The sequence below is a fragment of the Gossypium arboreum genome, chromosome 12, assembly GCF_025698485.1.
Source record: "Gossypium arboreum isolate Shixiya-1 chromosome 12, ASM2569848v2, whole genome shotgun sequence".
NCBI lineage: Eukaryota > Viridiplantae > Streptophyta > Magnoliopsida > Malvales > Malvaceae > Gossypium > Gossypium arboreum.
The window spans coordinates 66403706-66425375 of record NC_069081.1 but is presented as its reverse complement, the minus strand read 5'-3'; the positions used below and the strand labels follow the sequence as shown (position 1 = coordinate 66425375).

General features: G+C 34.6%; 1 protein-coding gene across 1 annotated transcript; it reads left to right on the top strand.

Annotated features, from left to right (window-relative positions):
• The first annotated feature begins 202 nt into the window (after positions 1-202).
• LOC108479223 (protein GLUTELIN PRECURSOR ACCUMULATION 3) lies at positions 203-20730 on the top strand. The gene is made up of 16 exons (XM_017781689.2): positions 203-549; positions 628-725; positions 2053-2191; positions 2285-2313; positions 2401-2497; positions 2579-2634; positions 2740-2847; positions 3098-3154; positions 3824-3915; positions 9593-9677; positions 10369-10521; positions 10766-10860; positions 11591-11770; positions 11927-12039; positions 19936-20026; positions 20463-20730. The coding sequence occupies exons 1-16, from the start codon at positions 488-490 to the stop codon at positions 20565-20567; spliced, it is 1560 nt and encodes a 519-aa protein (XP_017637178.1). The 5' UTR covers positions 203-487; the 3' UTR covers positions 20568-20730.
• The last annotated feature ends 940 nt before the right edge of the window (positions 20731-21670 follow it).

Below are 21670 nucleotides of genomic sequence, written 5' to 3'. Positions count from 1 at the left end.
GACTTAATGGTTTGACTAACAATTTAAACTTTAGAGGTACCAACTTAAGACCAAAACAAATTTAGGTCTCGGGATGAAAAAAATGATATAATTTAACTACCAACTTATGCATTAAATTAATTTATTATTATATTAATTTTTAAAATACCACCTTACCCTCAAGTTAAACACAAGACTTAAAGGGAAAAGGATTAAAAAGAAAAAAAAGCCCGGCTAGTTAGTTACCATTTTTTAAAGTTCAGTGACAATAAATTTTAAATATAGTTGGATGAGCTATTGCGTAATTTACCAAACCTTCTCGAGTGCTCCATTGGAAACTGAAAATTTCCTAAAATTTCCTAATAGCAGCACTAATTCTAAACGAGGCTTGATCAATTCCTTTCTTTGAAGATCGTTAATGTTGTTCTTGAATCTTCGATAGCTGGTGAAGTAAGAAGTAAATATCATAGAGGGAAAAAAGAAATAAACAGAGAAAAAAATTGAGCAAATGCATTACTGGGTTCGAGCTTTTGCTTCTGATTTCTCTGGAACTCCTCCCCAGCCTCGAAGGTAACGCTAAATCTATATGTTTGTAAATTGTTTATGTTATAGAAGATTTGTCTGACTGATTCTTGCATGGTTTCTCAGTGGTCATACCGCTGTTCCAATCGGAAAATCGAAGATCGTTGTGTTTGGTGGCCTTCTCGACAAGAAATTCCTTAGTGACATCACTGTTTATGACATCGGTACTTTGTTTTTTTTTTCTTGATTGTTCTTTGGTATTTGGTGAAAGTTCTTTTTTCCTTTTTAATTTTCTTCACGGTTGTTCTGGTTTTTCACCGTTTCGTTCATCTGGATTGTAACTTAAATTTGATCGAGGCATGAGAAAATGCATTCGTTAGCTCATTTTAAGAATCTAGAGTCAAATTTGTGTGATTTCGTAGTTGGTTTTTCAACTCTATGAAAGCCAATAGCTATGTGCATTCAATATTGCGATGAAATAGCTGATATATGTTTAATTTTTGAATTGAATAAAGTGGTTTAAATCCTTGGAAGCTGATGCAGTTATTCAGTGAATAGTATTAGATCGGAATTTTCATTGAAGTAATTGTCAAAGAGAATGATCATGGTAATTGAGATGAAATTAACGCTTATCTTTGTCTTCATACTAGTGATGAAACAACTGGAGCTAGCTTGTGTATTTTTTATCCAGGAGACAAGTGCTTGGGGTTTTATAAGGAATGAGTACTTGTGTATTTTTCAGAGCTTGGGGTTTTTGAAGCACAGTGGGAGTTGGACCTTAGATGAATGCTTAGAGGTGCCAAAGGAAATTACTTGGGGGATGTATTGTTCATATCAACTAGGAATGTATAATTTATGGTGTGTTCAGAAAGCCACTTAGTAATTGGACTTGGGTCTAATTGCTTGTAATTAAACATGTGTGGCATGTTTGGGTAACCATTTTAATTAGTAGGTCCTAGTGAATTGAGTATAATCAGAGCACTCCAATTACACTGTTCAGTTCTTATAGAAGATTGAGAATTGGAGGAAATACTAGGGTAATTAGCCATGATGACTTCCAACCTTTTTCTTTTAGATTCTTTATTCCTTTTTAAGATGTAATTACTCTCTGCAAGATAAACACATTTATAGAATTAGAATTCATTGTAACTACAAGGCACTGTAATTACTACCCTAATAATTACACTTTTTTACAATTACCTTATGGTGTCCAAACATACCCTTGTGTGGATTAAATGGTAAAAGTGACACTATTGATGCAGATAGGACTGATGATGTTTAAGTGATATTCATCATACCATTAGCTGTAGAGTAAGTAGCTAGTCAAGTGCAGCTCCTTCTAGAGAACTGTGAGATTTATTATTATTGGTGTTTGTGCTTTAATATGCCTAGCCCTCTTTAAGAATAATAATTGTATTGTTTTGACATTTTTCATCATTGCTGTATTTTGGATATAATAAGTAAACCTCGTACATGTGCCACTCACTTCCATAATCTCAAGGGCTATCTGCAAATTCTGACTTGTACTGTCTTTTTTCCTTAATGCTGTAGAAAACAAACTATGGTTTCAGCCAGAATGTACTGGAAATGGGTCAGATGGACAAGTTGGTCCCAACCCACGAGCATTTCATGTTGCTGTTGCAATTGATTGTCATATGTTTATCTTTGGTGGTCGTTCTGGTAACAGAAGGTTTGTAAGCATCAAGTGTGCCTAAAAGTCTATTTGTTTTATTACTCAAATCATTTATAAACACATGCTATTGATTATAATATTAATATCCAGGTTAGGTGACTTTTGGGTCCTAGACACTGGTAAGGTTCTGTTTCTGTTATCTTGTGGTGTAAGCTTCTTGAACCTTATGTTTAACCCATTTAAATAATTGGATATATTTATTACAGATATATGGCAATGGTCAGAGTTAACAAGTTTTGGTGACCTTCCATCATCAAGGGATTTCTCTGCTGCTTCAGCTATTGAAAATCGAAAAATTGTTATGTATGTTAACTTGGAATTTCAATCATGTAGATCATTTGTTTGTGTAAGTATATTTTTCAAGCAGTGGTGAATTGAGTGCAGGTATGGTGGTTGGGATGGTAAAAAGTGGTTGTCAGATGTATATATCTTGGACACAAGTAACTTCTTTGCTCTGGAATTTATTTGTTTTCCTCCTCCACTAAACTACTTATTCCTACTTAGTAAGATGACTTGCTAAGTAAGACGAGGATGTCCTTGAACAGTATCGCTCGAATGGATGGAGCTATCAGTTACTGGATCACTACCACCACCTAGATGCGGCCACACAGCTACTATGGTTGAGAAAAGGTTGCTTGTCTTTGGTGGCAGAGGTGAAGTGTTCATATAGCAGTCCCATTGTAGCCGAGTTTCCATGATCATTAATCTTTCGACCATCTGGAAACCATTTTTCATAGAATAATTATTGGAGAATTATTGTTTATGTTAGAAGCAAGATGGCATTTTATGTCTTCTTGATGATATCTATCTTTGATACTTGTTTACTAGGAGCATGCTTGGTTCTGAAAAATGTTCTTGTTTCAGTTAATTGAGCTGAAACGAGCACTTTCTAAACTTTGGCAGGTGGTGGTGGGCCAATCATGAGTGATTTATGGGCTTTGAAGGGTCTTATTGAAGAAGGTTTGTATTTGGATTTCCTTTCCATTTTATTTGTGTGGATAGACTTTATTTCTTTAAAATCATTGAACTGTAATTTCCTTACTGATGCTTATATTATTCTTGAAATTTGTTTTTTAAAATTTAAAAGAGTTTGTACCTAATGATATCTGTATAATTTCTGTCCTTCGATGAGTTAGTTCCGTTTGAAAGATGTTTGTAGCACTATGAAATGATTTTCTTAGTAGTTCTCTTGCAGAAGATAAAACCAGCTTTCAAGTGTTGTCCAAATCCAAATATTTAATGGCGCAATAGCATGAATCCTGAAATTGATTCTATGGATACTTGCAACTTTCTTTTCCATGTTAATGATAGTATGGATGATACATTTTCATGTAATTGTTTTTCCTTGGATAATTTTATACAGGCAATTGAACTACATGTTTGCTTCATTTTGCCTAGACAAAGCTAGGAGATGTAAAATTCAATGGACCAACCTATTGTTAATTATTGATTAAAATTTTTATTAGAGACATCCTATCCTTCTTTGCTTTTTCTCGACCTTTATTTGTCTTTAATATAAGCCAATGATTTTTGCTCTTTTGTTGTTTTTAGAATAAATATTGTTTCTGATTTTAGATTGTTATAATGAATTATTAAGTTAATTTATGTTGCCTTTCTTGTGGAAGGAAGAGAACGAAACACCTGGATGGACCCAATTGAAGCTTCCAGGTCAATCGCCTTCTCCCCGTTGTGGACATACGGTCACATCCGGAGGGCACTATGTAATGTCATCTCTAAATCCCTCACTGATTTAGCTGTGCATCTTAATCTTGCAGAACTAAAAACCGCTGAAGATGCAAAATTAGCTTGTTAATTCATATGCCTCCATCTCTTATTTAGGAATAGAGCATATAAGAAAATTATTTTTTTGCATTTTTTCCTGTAATTTATGACTGAAATATTGAATAAATAGGACTGCTTTTATGTTATTTATATATTGTTTCTTTTTTGGGATAAGTCTTCAGGGTGAGCATGAACCTCAAATATCCAGCTTAACGTATAGCTATTGCATCAACATTTAAATCATAGCTTAATTTCAAATGGAATGTTAGGCATTATACTATCAACATACACAGAAAAAATGACTGATTGAGATGAGAGTGTCATAGTGGATGTGTGGGCCTATAAAGAACTATGATGCAGTAGCTATTACCATTATGCTATTTTATTATTTTATTTTATTTATTGATTATTAGACATGAGTGGATGGCTAGGATTATTAGTTACCTTTAGGGTTTAAATCAAGGAAGTCAGTACCGCATTGGTGGATGCACCATTTTTCTATTGGAACTGGTTCGTACCGGTACTGGTCTGTTTTGGTGTACCATTTCTAATTTATCGATATTTTTGAAAAAAAATTTAACATATATAAAAATATTTAAAAATACCAAAAGAATTATATAAAATAAATTTCAAATATAAAATATTCTTGCACCAACTAATGCACAATGTTCTAGTAAAATTTTTTATTATTTATTACCATAACGACAAAAAGTTAGAAAATTTATAGTTTTTAATATTATTCATGCACAAGACAGTGCACAATGTTCCAGCCGGTGCGATCGGAATAAGGCAGAAGGAGCCAGTGTGACCGCTATGGATCAAAGTTTTAACAAATGCTGAAAAAGTTGGTTGCACTGGTTTATTACTAGAATGGTGTGCACCAGCCGGAACTAGTGCGGAACCGACTACACTATTTTAAATCTAGGGTTAGGACTAAACTTTTTTTGTAATCTTAGAATAAATAAGCAGTAAAATAGATTTGCAGGCAACCTTTTTTTTTTTGTTTCAAAAAAAAATTAATAGATTTAAAAAACTAATGGTTTTTATAACCTACATTTTCATGAGTTCTAACTTCTATCTTGATTTTCAGCCTTAATTTTATTGATTGTTGATGTTTTCTACCCTAAATCAGACCAATATAAACTAGGAATGACTACATAAAGATAAAGGTGTGGATTGCATACATTAAGGACAAAATCAGAGAATTCAAGGTGATCTGGGCATTTGAAGAAAACATATGCAAATTCTCCCAAGAGAATTAATTTAATGGAGAATATTTATTTCAAGAGAGGAATTGGAAGACCAAAGAGGAAATGAATGAAAAATATAAACTGACCTGAACAAGTTTAGGAAGAAGAATTATTCTTATTTTTTCTAATCTGACTATAGCCTTTTAAAGAATAGCAGGAAAAATAAAAAGGAAATAATCTCTAGAAATTAGCCTATCCCTAAAAATTAGTAATTTGATTATGGCTAATAGTATAAGGAAATTCCTAGAACTAAGGTAGAAAATCTGCTTAATTTAAGGAATGCCAACTCTCCCCTCAAGTGGAGTGTAGATGTTAATCAAACCCGACTTGCCCATAATTTCTTCAACATTTTTCTGCTCAAGCTTTTGGTTAACACGTCTGCTACTTGTTGTCTTGTAGGTAGATATGAAACACAAACTTCCCTTTGTTAATTTTCTCCGTAATAAAGTGGCGATCAATTTCCACATGCTTGGTATGGTCATGGTGTATGTGGTTATGAGCTATGCTAATCTGCTGCTGGTTGTCACAAGATAATGTTATAGGTTTTGTATAGGATAATTTTAGTTCTCCCATTAGCCGTTGTAACCACATTCCTTCACATATACCGTGGGACAAAGCTCGATATTCAGATTCTAAGACCGCTTCGTACACAACAGATTGCTTTTACTCTTCCATGTCACGAGATTACCCCAAACATAGCTGCAGAACTGCCAGGAGCTTTGTCATTAATCGCCCCTGCCTTGATCTGCATCGATGTAGACTTCTATGCTTTGATTTACATCTTTCTTGAAATGCAACCCTTACCAGAGTCCTTTTAAGTATCTCAATATCCTGTGTAGGCGCTTCCAAATGTTTCTCTCTTGGAGCATGCATAAATTGACTTATAACACTTACTCCAAAAGCTATGTCCGGACGAGTGTGAGAAAGATAGATAAGTTTTCCCACTAACCGTTGATATCTCCCCTGTCTACCTCTTCTCCATCCCTATCGGTTCCTAATTTAAGGTTGGGTTCCATAGGAGTCTCGGTGGTTTGCAACCCAACAAATCCGACTTCGAAAGTAGATCAAGAACATACTTTCTTTGAGAGATTGAAATACCGCTTTGACCTTACTATCTCCATTCCTAGAAAGTATTGAAGATTCCCCAAGTTTTTAAGTTGAAACTCAAGACTTAAGAACTCTTTTAGTCTTTCAATTTCAATAGAATCATCCCCATCAATATTATGTCATCTACATAGACAATGAGAATACAAAGACTTCCCATTATCCGAGTGTTTGTAGAATAAGGTGTGATCACTTGACCTTGAGTATAATGTCTACTAGTCATGGCTTTGGCAAAACGATTAAACCAAGCCCTAGGGGATTGCTTTAGTCCATACAAGGACTTCTTCAACTTGCATACTTGGCCCTTGCTTCCTTGAATCCAAAGTGGAAAATCCATGTAGACTTCTTCGTTTAATTCTCCATTGAGAAAAGCATTCTTTACATCCAATTGGATCAAAGGCCATTCTAAGTTGATAGCAATTGAGAGAAGCACTCAAATAGTATTCAATTTGGCCACCGGTGCAAATGTTTCCTCATAGTCCAACCCATATGTTTGAGTGAAACCCACGCCACAAGTCTAGCCTTGTATCGATCAATGCTCCCATCTGGTTTAAATTTTGTGATGAAAATCCACTTACAACCCACGGTCTTCTTCCCAAAGAGGTAGTTTAGATATTTCCCAAGTTCCATTGTCTTCAAGAGCCTTTATTTCTTCCAACACGACTTGCCTCCATTTGGTTGACTTAAGAGCCTCTTTTATGTTTTTGGAGTTTCTATAAAGTCAACATTAGAAACAAAGGCATTGTAGGATTTAGACAAGTTTCCATAGGATACAAACCGAGAAATGGGATGTTGAGTGCAGCTCCTAGTGCCCTTTCTTCTGCAATTGGAAGATAGATGGAAGATGAAGGAGGTGAAACTTCTTCCTCAAGACAGTCCTCGGGTAAAGATGGCATTGGCACTCTGCTTTCTATTTCAGTAAATGATGTCTTCGAGTATACACGAAGCCCCGAGTTTTTTCTTGTTGTTTTTAGAATGAGTGGGCTGTTTTTCTTCATTAGTATGGTTAATCACCCTTGTTTCTTGTTGCTGAACAGTGGAGATAGGAAAAACAGGTTCCAAAACAGGAAAAACAGGTTCCAAAACAGGAAAAGCAATGGCTGTAGGATTTTCAGCAGGTTTTGTAGTGGTGGTAGGGCTGATAGAGTCTTGAGGTATAATGAGAAGATTGCTCAAGGTCTCATCTTCACTAAGTATCTCCCTCTGAAAATGAGAGGCTGAAAAATATGGCTCATTTTCGAAGAAAGTAACATCAAGGGACACAAACATCCGGTGTAAGGTTGGAGAGTAGCACTTGTACCCTTTTTGTGTAGGTGAGTAACCAATAAAGACACAAGTGTGGGCTCTAGGATCAAGTTTAGATCGGTTAGGTTGATGGTTGTGGACAAATGCTTTGCAACCAAATGTTTTAGTTGGGAGATTAGGAACAAGAACAAGGGAAAAATTTTTTGAAGAGTATGTAAAGGTGTTTGAAAGTTTAATACCTTAGATGGGAATCGGTTTATAAGATAACAAGCAGTGAGGACAGCTTTTCCCCATAAATACTTTGGTACACCCATAGTAAACATAAAAGCACGAGCCACGGCTACAAGGTGTCTATTTTTCCTCTCGGAAACCCCATTTTGTTGAGGGGTGTCAGGACAAGAACTTTGATGTATGATTCCTTGCTCAGAAAGATAAGGACTTAGGATAGAATTAAAGTACTCTCTACCATTATCAGTTCTAAGGGTGTGAATATTTGAATTGAACTGGGTTCGAATCATTGAATGAAAATTTTTGAAGACTCTAAAGACTTCGGATTTTTCTTTAAGGACATAGATCCAACAAACTCTACTGTAGTCATCAATGAAAGTTATGAACCACCTAGCCCCTGTGATGTTTTTTACTCGACTGGCTCCCCATAAATCACTGTGGATTAAAGAGAAAGGTTGAGATTGAACATAAGGTTTCAAAGGATAAGGGACACGAGTGTGTTTAGACAGTTGGCAAACTTCACAGTTCAATGAACTTATTTTCTTATTTAGAAATAGTAGAGAAACAATTTCTTCAAGTACATGAAATTTGGGTGTCCTAGTCTACGGTGCCATAGCATGATAGAATCTTCTTTTGATGTAGATAAGGCCATCCCTTCTTGTGAACTGCTTTTGTTCCAAACATATAAGCCATCATCAACTTTAGCAAGTGCCAATCATCTTCCTCGATTCTGTTCTGAACCACACAACCTAAAGTAGAAAATTCAACAAGTACTTTTTCATCCTTGGTAAGCTTGCTAATTGAGAGTAAATTATAGGAAAAATTTAGAACATGTAAAACTTTATCAAGGGAAAAATTTTCAAGAAGTCTAACTGTCCCAATTCCACCACCAATGAGTAAGATCCATCACTATGCGAATCCGAGAGTGATCATGACAAGGTAAATAGGTGTGAAACAAACTTAGATTACTGTCATGTGGTCGGATGCACCCGAGTCTAGTATCCGTGAAGTTGTGATAAGTTCGTGTGTAGTATTTAAAGCGAGACCTTGAATAGCTAGTGACCCACCGGGTGTAGGAGTCTGAGTAGTTTATGAAGAGCCTCAAGTTGAGTTTTGGTTAGCGAAGTTTATGAAGAGTCGGAGGAATTTTCGTGTCACCCATGGGAGTAGGGTTTCTAACAGAGAAAAGAACAAGAAAAGAGAAGAAAGAGTAGGATCAATGAATTCTCGATGCTCGATACCATGAACAAGTTTAGGAAGAAGAATTATTCTTATTTTTCTAATCGACTATAGCCTTTTAAAGAATAGCGGGAAAAATAAAAAGGAAATAATCTCTAGAAATTAGCCTATCCCTAAAAATTAGTAATTTGATTATGGCTAATAGTACAAGGAAATTCCTGGAACTAAGGTAGAAAATCTGCTTAATTTAAGGAATTCCAATATGACCTTTTACTGAGCTGACTGAAGGGCTTAATAAGTGATCCTTACAGTCCACCGTATATGGTGGGAAAAGATTTAGTTTGTTGTTATATACAATATTGAGACTTGCTTTCCTAATAAGATCACATACTGTTTTGGAATCTTAATCTTCTATCCATGCGATCTTAGTAATTTTCCCTATTAAAAAGATTTTATGTTTAATATTAATAGTATCCGCGTGTGTCTCTGAAGTTTTCGGAGAACAAAAGTTCAACGATTGAGTATTGTATGCCAAGTATGGTTATTCTAATTCTAATGCGAAGGTTCCCTTCTTTTACATTCTGGCTTATTTTTCTCCCCTTTCTTGCAGCTCTTGTTATTTGGAGGACATGGAACTGGTGGTTGGCTGAGTCGCTATGATATTTACTATAATGATTGTATTGTTTTGGACAGATGTGAGTATATTTTTTTTGGTTTTCTTCAACTCATTGCACTTTGCATCTTGATCTTGGTTGTTTTCCTTATTCTTTCTGGTTTCTTCTAATCTGTGTGTTTTGAACAAACTGGTGGTAAGATTTAAGTACTTCATCAATCTTTTGTACCATGGTGACGTCAGGTGGTGCTGTTCTTACACCTTTACATGCTGGACCAATACAAAAGAGTAAAACAAAACAAAACAAAACATAATGGAAGTGTGAAAAACATAAAGATGGAACTATATAATTATATGTTTAGATAGAAAATTGTTGAAGCACGTCAACCCTTTGGTTTCCTCTTTGATCAAATAAAATAATGGGCTTGAATCAGTTATTGGTTAAACTTATAAAGATTTTAGGTGTGATATTGAATTTTGGATGCAAGAATGTTTATGATTAATATCACAGCTTTCCGTAACTTAACTCTACAAACAAGACATAACCTTGCATTCTTTATTAGGAGGTCTATTGAATCCTATTGTAGTATTTATTTACTACTAGCACTGCATCAGTTGCTTCAATTCTTTATTGTTTTGTTGATATGCTCGGCAATTGTCTTTATTGTTTTACTATGTGTTGTTTTACAAAATCTTTATCCCTGTCCTTACTTATGCCTAGTGATTTATGTACTTTATGTGGTTGACTATTGGTTTAATTGCGCCAAAACTAGTGTCTGCTCAGTGGAAGCGCCTACCTATTGGAAATGACCCCCCTGCTGCTCGAGCATACCATTCTTTGACTCACATAGGTTCTCGCTATTTGTTATTTGGCGGTTTTGATGGCAAATTAACTTATGGGGATATATGGTGGTTGGTTTCTGAAGGTACTAAATCTACTTTCAGCTAGTATAATTGTGCATCATTTAACTATTCTTAAATGACAGATAGTGTTACAACTTGATTGCACTCAAGGAAAAAATTACATAGGACATGGACTTCTGTATTACAGCAAGAAGTGGTCCATAATTTCTTCAGAACGTGCATTCACTTGTTTCTTTAAATTGCCCTCTAGTTTCATTCACAATTTTACCATTTTTAAATGCTTTTGGCTTGGTCTCCTCCTTACAGGGGACCCAATTGCAAAGCGGTTTATTGAGTCCCCACCAAAAAATATTCCTGATAATAAAGGCATGGCTGCAGAAAGTATCCAATCTTCTTTCAAGGTATTGATGCAAAATATTTTTGTACCTTTTAGAAAAGGAATTACCAGTTGGTCTTTTAGTTCATGTGTTGGTTTTTTTCAGACCAGCATAACCAGGAAAAACAGAAGCAAAAAAACGAGAGAAAGAGTAGAACCATAGAGCTATAAATGCCGCATACATTTTTTCTTCAGAAAGATAAAGTCTAAAAGTAGACCAACTTCACCAACTACAAGACTTAATAGTCTTACTTAAACTTACACAAAATCTGCTGACATAACAAGTACAGGCTAAACAGCAATTAGGTAGCCACTCATTCAACATCATGGCCTTTTCTTGTTGAAGATTCGAATGGAATACCTTGTCTTCCGAGGTCATCTTTAACTCAAATCCTGTTTAACATATTTATAATAGCTTGAGTTGGATGAGCAATCAAGTCATTTTGTTTAGAAAATAAATATTCATAGTTGAGTAAAGATTGTGTCTAATGATGTAGTTGTTTTTAGAGAAGTTATTATAGGAATCACCGTGGAAGTATTGCTGGTACATTTCTACTAGGTTTGAAACTTCAAAGAAATTTATTGCCAACTCAATAGATTAATGAAGTTTGTAAGCTTAATAGATTGTTCAGTGTCCTAAACATAGTTTGATTACAAAAAGAAGTTTCTATTCACCTTTGGGGTAATTTCCCGTTGATGTCACTGCACGTAGTGTTGTTTCAACAGTATCCGATGATTTCCATTTCTTATAACAGGAAAGCCGAAGAGAAAATGATACAATTGCAGAATTGCAAAGAGCGTTAGGAATTTCAGTTTCACTCTCGAGTCCTGTGCTTCAGATAATAGATGAGTCTGAAGACAAAGAATTCATTGAACTAGGATCAAGGTTGATTGGAGAAAGAGTTCCTAGTAACAACCAGGGTTTGCTCAATCAGGTATGTCTTAATATTTGAATGTTTTCTTTTTGTGCATTTTCCGGTAATGATATTTCCAATGGTGGAATAAATAGACAGTTGAGTTGCTTCGTGATCACTAGTGATTTCTTTTTGTGTATTTTTCGGTAATAATATGTCCAATGGTGTAATAAATAGACAATCAAGTTGCTTCGTGATCATTGGCGGAGATCTACGCCAAGTTCAATACCACTGAAGGAGCTTGGACCTTTGCTTCGTGACTATCAACGACTTATTTCACGTCATCATTTGTAAGACCAACCAATTTTTTCTTCTTATTTCTCTTAAGTCCTAGTTTAATTTTCAACTTAGCTTGTTTCATGATTTAGGGTTTCTTTTCTCGTTTTCTTTGTGTTTAGTCTTCTCGATTTTCTTTTATAAAATTATCAGCAACCAATTGTATTGCAGATAGTCTGCATTGAGTAATATGTTAGCATGTGTTCAAATCATAGACAAGAACACAAAGCGAAAAAAATGGGAAGTTGATTATTATGAAAATGCAAGACATTTGGAATAGTGAAAAAGTGAGTTTCTCTAATGCCATGTCAAACGAGAAATAAGAGTAAACAAATTAGGGTTTGGAGGTTTAAGATGGGTAGACTGAAGAAGATTGATGTGGAGGAAATGTTAACCTTGGGTGGCTTAGTGAAATTAGAGGAATTTTGAAGCTGCCAAGTGATATAATATAAAGCCAAGATTCTTAGTAGCATATCTTAGGAAATCTTCCATGATTTACACACACACACATATGTGAAGAATTTTGAAGATTTTGAGAGATTGATTGAAATGAATTCTCATATGTTAAAACCCAAGGTTGTTGCATTTGGAAAGATGTATAAATATAATGGTTGTAATCAAACAGAACCCTACAAGTTAGCCTAAGAATCTGTTAAGATTAGGCGTTCATAAGAGGTTAACTAGATTGTGCTAAGCTATCGACAAGATTGGTCAATACACCCCCTGAAGTTGGTGTTTGGATATCACACATTCCCACCTTGCATATCTAAGTATGATAAAATTTGGTGTTAGGCCCTTTAGTGAACATGTTTGCTAGCTACGTGGAAAACATAAAATAAGTTCAAGGCACTATGAGAGAACTTTTCTTTAATTAAGTGTTGACCAATCTTCTCATTGCAAAAGAAAAAAAGTGTCAACCAATCTTTATGTGCTTTTATTGGTAATGTTATTCTAGGTTTTGGGCTATACTTTTGTTAGCTTTGTTGTCACAATACAAGGATAGTTTATCTTTTCCAAACATTTAGTTCTTCCAATACTTGTTGCAGTTATAGAACCTCAAAAACACCTTGAGCCATAGCTTTATACTCTACTTCATCACTTGATTGAACAACTAGACTATGTTGCTTGTTTCTCCATGTGACTAGGTTTCTTTCCACAAGATGACAGGATTTTGATTGGGTTGTAACAGATGTATCCCTTTTGATTCTAAGCATAGCAAACAAAAACATATTTTTTAGCACAAGGCTTAAGTTTACTCTGATTATGATCATGAATATGAACAAATGCACTACAACCAAACACTCTCAAAGGAAAAAAATGTTTTGAACATGCCGCAAAATGTTTTAAAACCTTTAACACGAGAAGACATCTTATTAATAAAGTAAATGCCAATTTGGTGAAATTAGAGATGAATACTCTAATGTATTGAGGAAAAAACTCTCTCAAAGTATATATTTCTTAGAAATATGTACAACTATATATACATGTAGGATTTAACAACTAAGAAAATAATATCTCTTAATTAGAGTCTCTAAAAAAAATCAACTGCAATCTCCAAAGGTACTATTTAATAATATCAAAGATTCTCAACGCTCCTTCTCAAGTTGGTGCATAGATGTCTCGCATGCCTAACTTGCAAAGAAGATTATGATAATTCTTACAATTGAGCCCTTTAGTAAAAACATCAGCCAAATGTTTTTCGGATGCTAGGTAAGATAGACTTAAGGCACCACCGGCTACCTTTTCCTTTATAAAATGACGATCTATTTTGATGTGTTTGGTTCTATTGTGTTGTACTAGATTTTGAGGTATGCTGATGGCCGCATTGTTGTCTCAGTACAAGGTTGATCCATTTTTGTTTAACAACTTCAGCTCTTCCAATACTTTTTGTAGCCATAAAAGCTCACAAACTCCTTGAGCCATGGCCCTATACTCAGCCTCTGCCCTTGATCGAGCCACAACACTTTGTTTCTTACTCTTCCAAGCGACAAGTTTCCTCCTACAAGAGTACAATAACCCATTGTAGACCTTCTGTCATCAAGAGAACCAACCCAATCTTCATCTGTAAATACTTCTATCGTGAGACGACTATATTTTGAGAAGAGAATACCTTTACCCGGTGCAAACTTCAAATAACACAAAATTCGCAATGCTGCCTGCATATGAGTTTTGTGAGGATCATGCATAAGCTGGCTTACCAAACTAACAGCATAGGCTATATCAGGTCGAGTATAAGTGAAATAAATCAAATGTCCAATGGGCCTTTGATATCTCTCTTTATCCACCGTTTCACCAATCCCTGCTTGTAACTTGTGATTACTCTTAATAGGTGATTTGGTTGGTTTGCGACCTAACATACTAGTCTGTGTCAAAAGATCTAAGTCATACTTCCTTTGGGAAATAAAAATTCCCTCTTTCGATCTGACCATTTCTATTTCGAGGAAATATTGTAACTTTTCCAAGTCTTTAATTTCGAATTCCTAAGTCAATTGTTTCTTAAGTCGGGTCATTTCTTCCTTGCTATCTCCTGTCATAATTATGTCATCAACATAAACTATAAGGAGAGTAATCTTACCTTTGAGATGTTTTTATAAAGAGGGTATGATCAACATTATTTTGTTAATAGTCAAACGACACCATGGCTTTACTAAATCTGTCAAACCAGGCTCTGGGAGATTGCTTTAGTCCATATAGGGCCTTTTTTAGTCTACATACCTTCCCTTGAGTATATTTATACTCGAATCTTGAAGAAACTTTCATATACACTTCTTCTTCCAGGTTTCCACATAAGAAGTCATTTTTTACATCAAACTGTTGTAAGTCCCAGTTGAAATTTGCTGCACACGATAAAATGATCCTAATCGTGTTCAATTTAGCAATAGGAGCAAATATTTCTTGATAATCTATTCCATATGTTTGAGTGAATCCTTGCGCTACTAATCTAGCTTTGAGTCTTTCAATTTAAACCATCAGTCTTACACTTGATAGTAAACATCCATTTGTAGCAAACCATAGGAGACAAAGTTAGAGATAGGATGTAAAGTGCAAGTTCTAACACCTTTTTGTTGGACTATTGGTAATTCCAAATCAGTAACAATCAGAGGTAAAAAAAGACTCACATGACAGTAAAGAGTCAGGGCATAAAGTAGATTGTATAATGACATATTATTTCTTATCTTTTCTAATTTATGTCCTTAAATCAGGCTTATTCAACAATTGACCACTAGTCTTCTCTTGAACCAGTCTTTATTAGAACTAAATTGTCCCTCGAAAGATAACAGAATAAGGTGTCATCTCTTCATTTTCAATAATCTCCCTTTGAAGAGATTGGTGTGATGAAGAAAAGTATGGTTCATCCTCACGAAATGTTACATCCGTACTTCGATAATACTTTCTAGATGGTAGATGATAACATTTATAACCCTTCTGTGTGGGAGAGTATCCAATAAAAACACATTTGACTGCTCGAGGATACAGTTTGCTCTCATGTCGAAGATGAACGAAATAAACACAACCAAAGACCTTCGGGGAAACTGTGTAATCTGTCTTACCTTGTAAGGTTTCTATGAGACTTTTAAAATCAATGGCCCTAAGAGGCATCTGATTAAATAAGTTGCAACTAAAATCACATCCCCCAATAAGGCTTTGGGAGATTCATGGTGAACATAAGTGATCTGGCCACTTCCAAAAGATGCTAATTTTTCTTTCGGCAACACCTTCTGAGCACTTGTACCTGGACAATTGGTCTAATGCAAAATCCCATATGATTCCAAATAATCATTAAAGTTATACTCGGTTCCATTATCAGTTCGCAAAATCTTAACCTTAGCATCAAACTGAGTAGTAATCAATTTATGAAAAAAACGAAAACACAAAAAAAATCACTTTTGGACTTTAATAAAAATACCCATGTCATCTGAGTGCAACAATCAATAAAAATAACAAACTATCAATTATCAAATAAAGAAGTAAGGTGAGTAGGGACCCAAACACCCGAATAAATAATTTCAAAGGAACAGTACTTCTATTATTACGCAAACGATAACTGTTTCTTGTATGCTTAGCAAACTCACAGGCATCAGAACCAAGAACAGTAAATGATGGATGTCCTAACCTCCTATGCCATTGAATAATCTCCCAGTTGACATCTTTATTGTCTCCAAATAATTGTTAAGACATTGGATGATCGACCCAAAAAATATAAGCCATCACACAATCTACTACTGCCAATCGTCTTCCTTGTTTGGGGGTCTTGAAAAACACAGTGATTGAGAAAGAATTCAAGTTTACAATTTAAGACTATAGTGGTACTAACAAATAAAAGGTTAACTGGGAATTTAGGGGCATGAAGGACAGATGATAAAATGATATTGAGAGTACAAACAACAAAACCTGTTCTAGAGATGGAGGTAAGGAAGCCATCGACTAGGTGCACACTATCTTTAGATGGACAAGTAGTATAGTTAAATAAGCTTTTGGTTGATCCTGTCATATGTCTATTTGCATCGGAATCAATAATCTGAGAAGTAGATGAAGCATTTAAAACAGTACTTGAGTTCGCGTGATTAGACTTGGGAATCGAGGTAGAATCCAATTGAGACAAGATGCGTCGAAGATGTTGAATCTCGTTCGAGGTAAAACTTCTAGCATAAGTGGACTTATCCTCTGTTGTCAGAGTTTGACAAATATGCCAGAGCCAAGAATTACCTCTTCATTTTCCACCACGACCTTGAGTGGGGCGACCATGCAACTTCCAGCATGAATCTTTAGTGTGTCGAGACTTTCCATAGTAGTCACACGTCAAGTGATCCTTGGCAGATTTACCACTTGATGGACTATCATGGTTAGCAATGAGGCAAGCTTTCTCTAAAGGTGGATTATAGAGCATAACATGATGACTCTCCTCCTGTTGAGAGTGTCACATGGAGAGAAGGGAATAGAGTTTTGTCAAGAACTTGAACCCGAATCTGATCATACTTAGTATTTAACCCAACTAAGAAATAAAAAAAAAAAAACATGCTCCTTTTTCACCATCTTTTGAAATTTTTCGGCATCCTTGGCACAATTCGCTTGTAAATCTTGATAAAAATCAAGTTCCTGCCAAAATCCACTTAATTCAACAAAATATTGAGAAATTGTTAGCTCCTCCTGTTTTGTATCATGGACCTTATTACGAATCTCAAAAATTTGCAAATCAGTCCCAACACGAGAGTAGGTGAAAGTAGCAGCATTCCTAATCTTTTTTGTAGTATCAAGTAGCAAATATGTTTTGGAAATATGGGTTTGCATAGAGTTGATAAGCCGTGCCATAACAAGAGGGTTCGTTGAATCCCATTGACTAAAGGTTGAATCAGTAAGTTCAGGTTTCGACGATTTATCAATGATATATCCCTGCAAGCCATGATCCTTGATAAACAACAAGCTTGACCTTGACCAACTAAGGTAATTATGTCCATCAAGCTTCACAGGGCTAATTTGTAGCGAAGGATTATCGGTTGGATTCATGAGCTTCTTGTCTATAGACATAATGCTAGAAAAAACAACTAAGCCCCCAAAAAAAATCTGCTTGCACAATTAGAATAAAAAACCACTCAAAAAAAAAAAAAAAACCACTAAATAGATCCTCACAAAAAAAACTTAGCCAAAACACACCACCACTTAGAGGAGAATGATCGGAAAAGAGCAGAGAGCACAGCAATGGTGTCAGAAAAATCATGGCAGCAGCAGGTGGAGTCCACACGCGCCGTGTGAAACGGAGTTGTAAAAAACTTGCGATGGCGTGTGCCCACGCGCTTGTCTTCTGGTCATCGAAGTTTGGGGTTTCACCGACGAGTGGATGCCGACTCCAATGGTAAGGGCGGTGAGAGAAAAAAATAGGGCTAGGGTGGAAAGTACCAAATTTGGGTTTCTTGGGTTTTTGGAAAAAAAAAATTAATCAGAAAAAAAATCCCAAAAGTCAGATAAAAAATCTGATAACATGATGAAATTAGTGATGAATACTCTAATGTATTGAGGAAAACACTCTCTCAAAGTATATATGTACAACTATATATAAATGTAGGATTTAACAATTAAGGAAATAATATCTCTTAATTAGAATCTCTAAAAAATATCAACTGTAATCTCGAAAGGTACTATTTAATAATATTAAAGATTCTTAATATCAAAGATGCTCAACACAGTCAAAAGAGCTTCTTACCATAGAAATTTAGTAATGCCATTTGTAAACATTAAGGCTCTAGTTGCTTCTATAAGATGCCTATTTTTTTTCTCGTAGCTACCCCATTTTGTTGGTTTGTATTAGTAAAGAACTTTGGTGCCCTATTCCCTTGGAATTGAAAAAACTGCCGAGTTGATCATTAGAAAACTCTTGACCATTATCACTCCAAAATATTTGCATCTACTCACAGAATTGTGTCTTAACCATAATATAGATAGCTTCAAATATATGCTTTACTTCACCTTTGTCTTTCAATAGTACACCCAACTTAGTCTAGTGCAATCATCTATGAAATTCACAAATCACCTTTTTCCTTTTACGATTTCTACCTTAGAAGGTCCCCATACATTGCTATGGATTAACTTAAAAAGAGTTTTGCAGCATGGTAGTTTTTTGAAGAAAAAGATGAATGTATACTTCTTTTCAGTTTGCATACCTTGTTCTTGATGGTCTTTGCTTCAAAGCCTCGTGGAACCTTCATGTATACTTCTTCAACTAGACCTCCATTCAAAAAAGGATTCTTAAAATTAAGTTGATATAAGGACCAATCAAGGTTTGCTTCCAAGGAGAAGAGGATTCTAATTGTATTAAGTTTTGCAATAGGAGCAAATAGCTATTCGTAGTAAATTCCTTAGGACTAAGTGAATATTTTAACGAGTTTTGACCTTGAATTTGTCCATTGTTCAATCTTCTTTTTATTTTACTCTAAAGTCCCATTTGCATGTCTTGTCTAGTGGCAACTATGTAATCTTCTAGGTTTCTTTCTTTTCAAATGTTTGAATTTCTTCATTCATATTTTTTCTCCATTCTGGTTCCTTTAGGGGTTCATAGACATTTTTGAAATTGTAATCCTGTCGAGATTAGCCACCAATACTTGTTACAATAGCTACGAAAAGGAAGGAAATAAAGAAAATCCTAACATTAGCCTAAGATTATAGCTCCTACCATTTAGCTTCTGATTGAAGTAATTGCAGATTCTATACAGCTAATAAATTGCACTTGGTAACAAAACCCAACTACAGTCATCGCCTAAGCAAGAAAAAGAACTCTTAAATTCACATTTCTGTCAGCAAGTACTGGTGCAAACTTTTATCGGTTTCGGTTTCGGTTTCTTAAATCAAATGTTAAGAGTTGGGAAGGGGTTACGGATAGTTTTAGGCTTTGTATAAAAAATAAAACACTGATAACCGACCACATAAACTGAAATGATAGTTCCCTGATTGTATTGAGCTGAACTTCACTGAATTTTGTAGGTTGCTTTGGTTTTTTCAGTTATCAGCAATTAATGCTAACCCCTAAGACCTACATATGTTTAACATGGAATTCAAAATTTTTTTGAACATGTTAAATTATTTCACAGAAAAATTTATTTTTTTTTTCCAAAATTTTAGCTAATCTACAAATTTTTTGTATGAAAATCTCAAATAGTTAAGATTAAACTTAGAAACTTTATTGCATCTTGTGGATGTTTAACAAATTTGAATAAGAGGTATTAGTTTGAAATATCTTCAATGTGAGCCAATCTGGTAGTGATAGCTGTAATTAGGGCAATAACTCGGTTAACGCGGGTAAATCATTTTATGTTGTGGGGCCATTTAATGATGGGGCAAATGTGATGACATTTTTGCTTTGGTTTTTCATTTTTCCACTTTTTACAAGTTTTTGGTGATTATTGATTGTCAAATGGCAGAGCAAATAGTGGATCTGATTTTCAGTCTATTGATTCATGGTTATCGGGAAAAGAAGCTTACAAGTTTTATCACTTGAAAAATGTTTCTCAGGTATGATTTACATAGATGCACATCCAGTATATTAGTTCTTGTTTATGACTGCCCACAATAAGGGAAAAGAAAATTGTGTTTGTTAACGATTCTTAGCTAGTAAAATAAAAACATTATTTGCCTGCATAGAGTTTATCATATTACATGCAATGATTAATCTTGAAATTTTTGAAATTATCAGATGCATGGTTTAAAGTATGTCAATGGTTGATTGATCAAAAGCATTATATTACATTTTATAGTCTAAACATTAGCCTAGCCTTGACATGGGTCGTAATGATATGTTCAGTCGCTTACTAGTGTAATAACTTGTTTGTTATTGGGAATTACTTTAAACTTCTCTCATATGTGGTGTGTTCATCGTCCTCTATCCTGCGTTTATTAACTACATCACCTATCCTCATTTCTTCTGATTTCTATATTCTTGTATTTTCAGCTACGGATGAATGATATTCCGAAACTGCTTGCTGAATACAAAAAGATTCTACCTGAGCAAAACGCATCTGGCCCGAGAGCTGGATTCGAGGAACAAGTTTTGTGAAAAAGATAAGTTTGATATAAGGCAAACAAAGTAGAAATGAATGACATTAGGGTTTCAAGTTTCATTTCTGTGGATATCACTTTGATTTTATGTTCATGTGACTGGTTTTAACTTGAACAAGATATGTTTTATTAAACCATAAAAATAATAACACATTTAAATATGAACGGTGCATGCTTTAGATTCGTTTGTGTTTAAGATTCTGAAGTAATTTATATTGCATTTATATTTACATGATTGATAGAGGAAAAGAAATTGCGATGCATACTTGTTAAGGTTTACTATTCTGCCTTAAAATCATAATAGACAAGAATTGTGTGGAACCGGAAACATTTTTCGATTTTTGTTTTTGTTTTTTACAGAAGTATTTGGTCAATGATTATTAAAAATAAATTCTTTGTCTTCCATTTTTAAATGGTAAATTCTAGAAAATAGTTCTTTAGGAGCCTGATTTTCTAAATCAATACTAGTAAATATTATGGAGTAATATATAATCTATAACGTAATTAATAAAATGTTGAATTTAAAACTAACAAACTAACGATCATATGATAAAAATATTGTTCAATGCTTAAATAATTCTTTTTATGTGAATGTAAAAAATAATGTTATTAGTCTATATTTTGACATGTATTCTGTGTCTGTTTTTAGACACGAATTTTTTTTCTTAATTTTCTTCTCTTTCTAGCCGCTTTTCTTGATTATATTTTAATTTTTTCCTTTGTTTTGGTGTGATAGTTGAGTGGGCTTTTTTTTTTATTTTTATTGTTTAGTTATGGATGAGGGGTTAGCCAATTTGAGTTTAATGGATGAGGAGGAGGAGACGTTTCATGAGGAAGTTGCGGTGGTGGATCGGAACTATCAGTTTTGTTTGGTTGGGTGATGTCTAACTAATAGTGTTGTCTATTTTCCTTCTCTACGTAATACCATGGTTGATCTTTGGCATCCTATTGGAGGGATTTGTATCTCGGATCTAGGGGACATGGTTTCTTTTTCAATTTTTTCATGATGTTGACGTCCAAAGGGTGCTTCTTGGTACACCATGGTTTTTCAATAACCATTTGCTTATTCTACAAAAAGTCCAAAGTAGAGAAGATCCGTCA

Bases quoted from the DNA above. Each gene is read 5' to 3' on its own strand.
- LOC108479223 (XM_017781689.2), top strand. From the start codon at position 488: ATGCATTACTGGGTTCGAGCTTTTGCTTCTGATTTCTCTGGAACTCCT. The intron at 3,916-9,592 runs GTAATGTCATCT...CCTTTCTTGCAG, and splicing joins TCACATCCGGAGGGCACTAT to CTCTTGTTATTTGGAGGACA. The intron at 10,522-10,765 runs GTACTAAATCTA...TCCTCCTTACAG, and splicing joins ATGGTGGTTGGTTTCTGAAG to GGGACCCAATTGCAAAGCGG.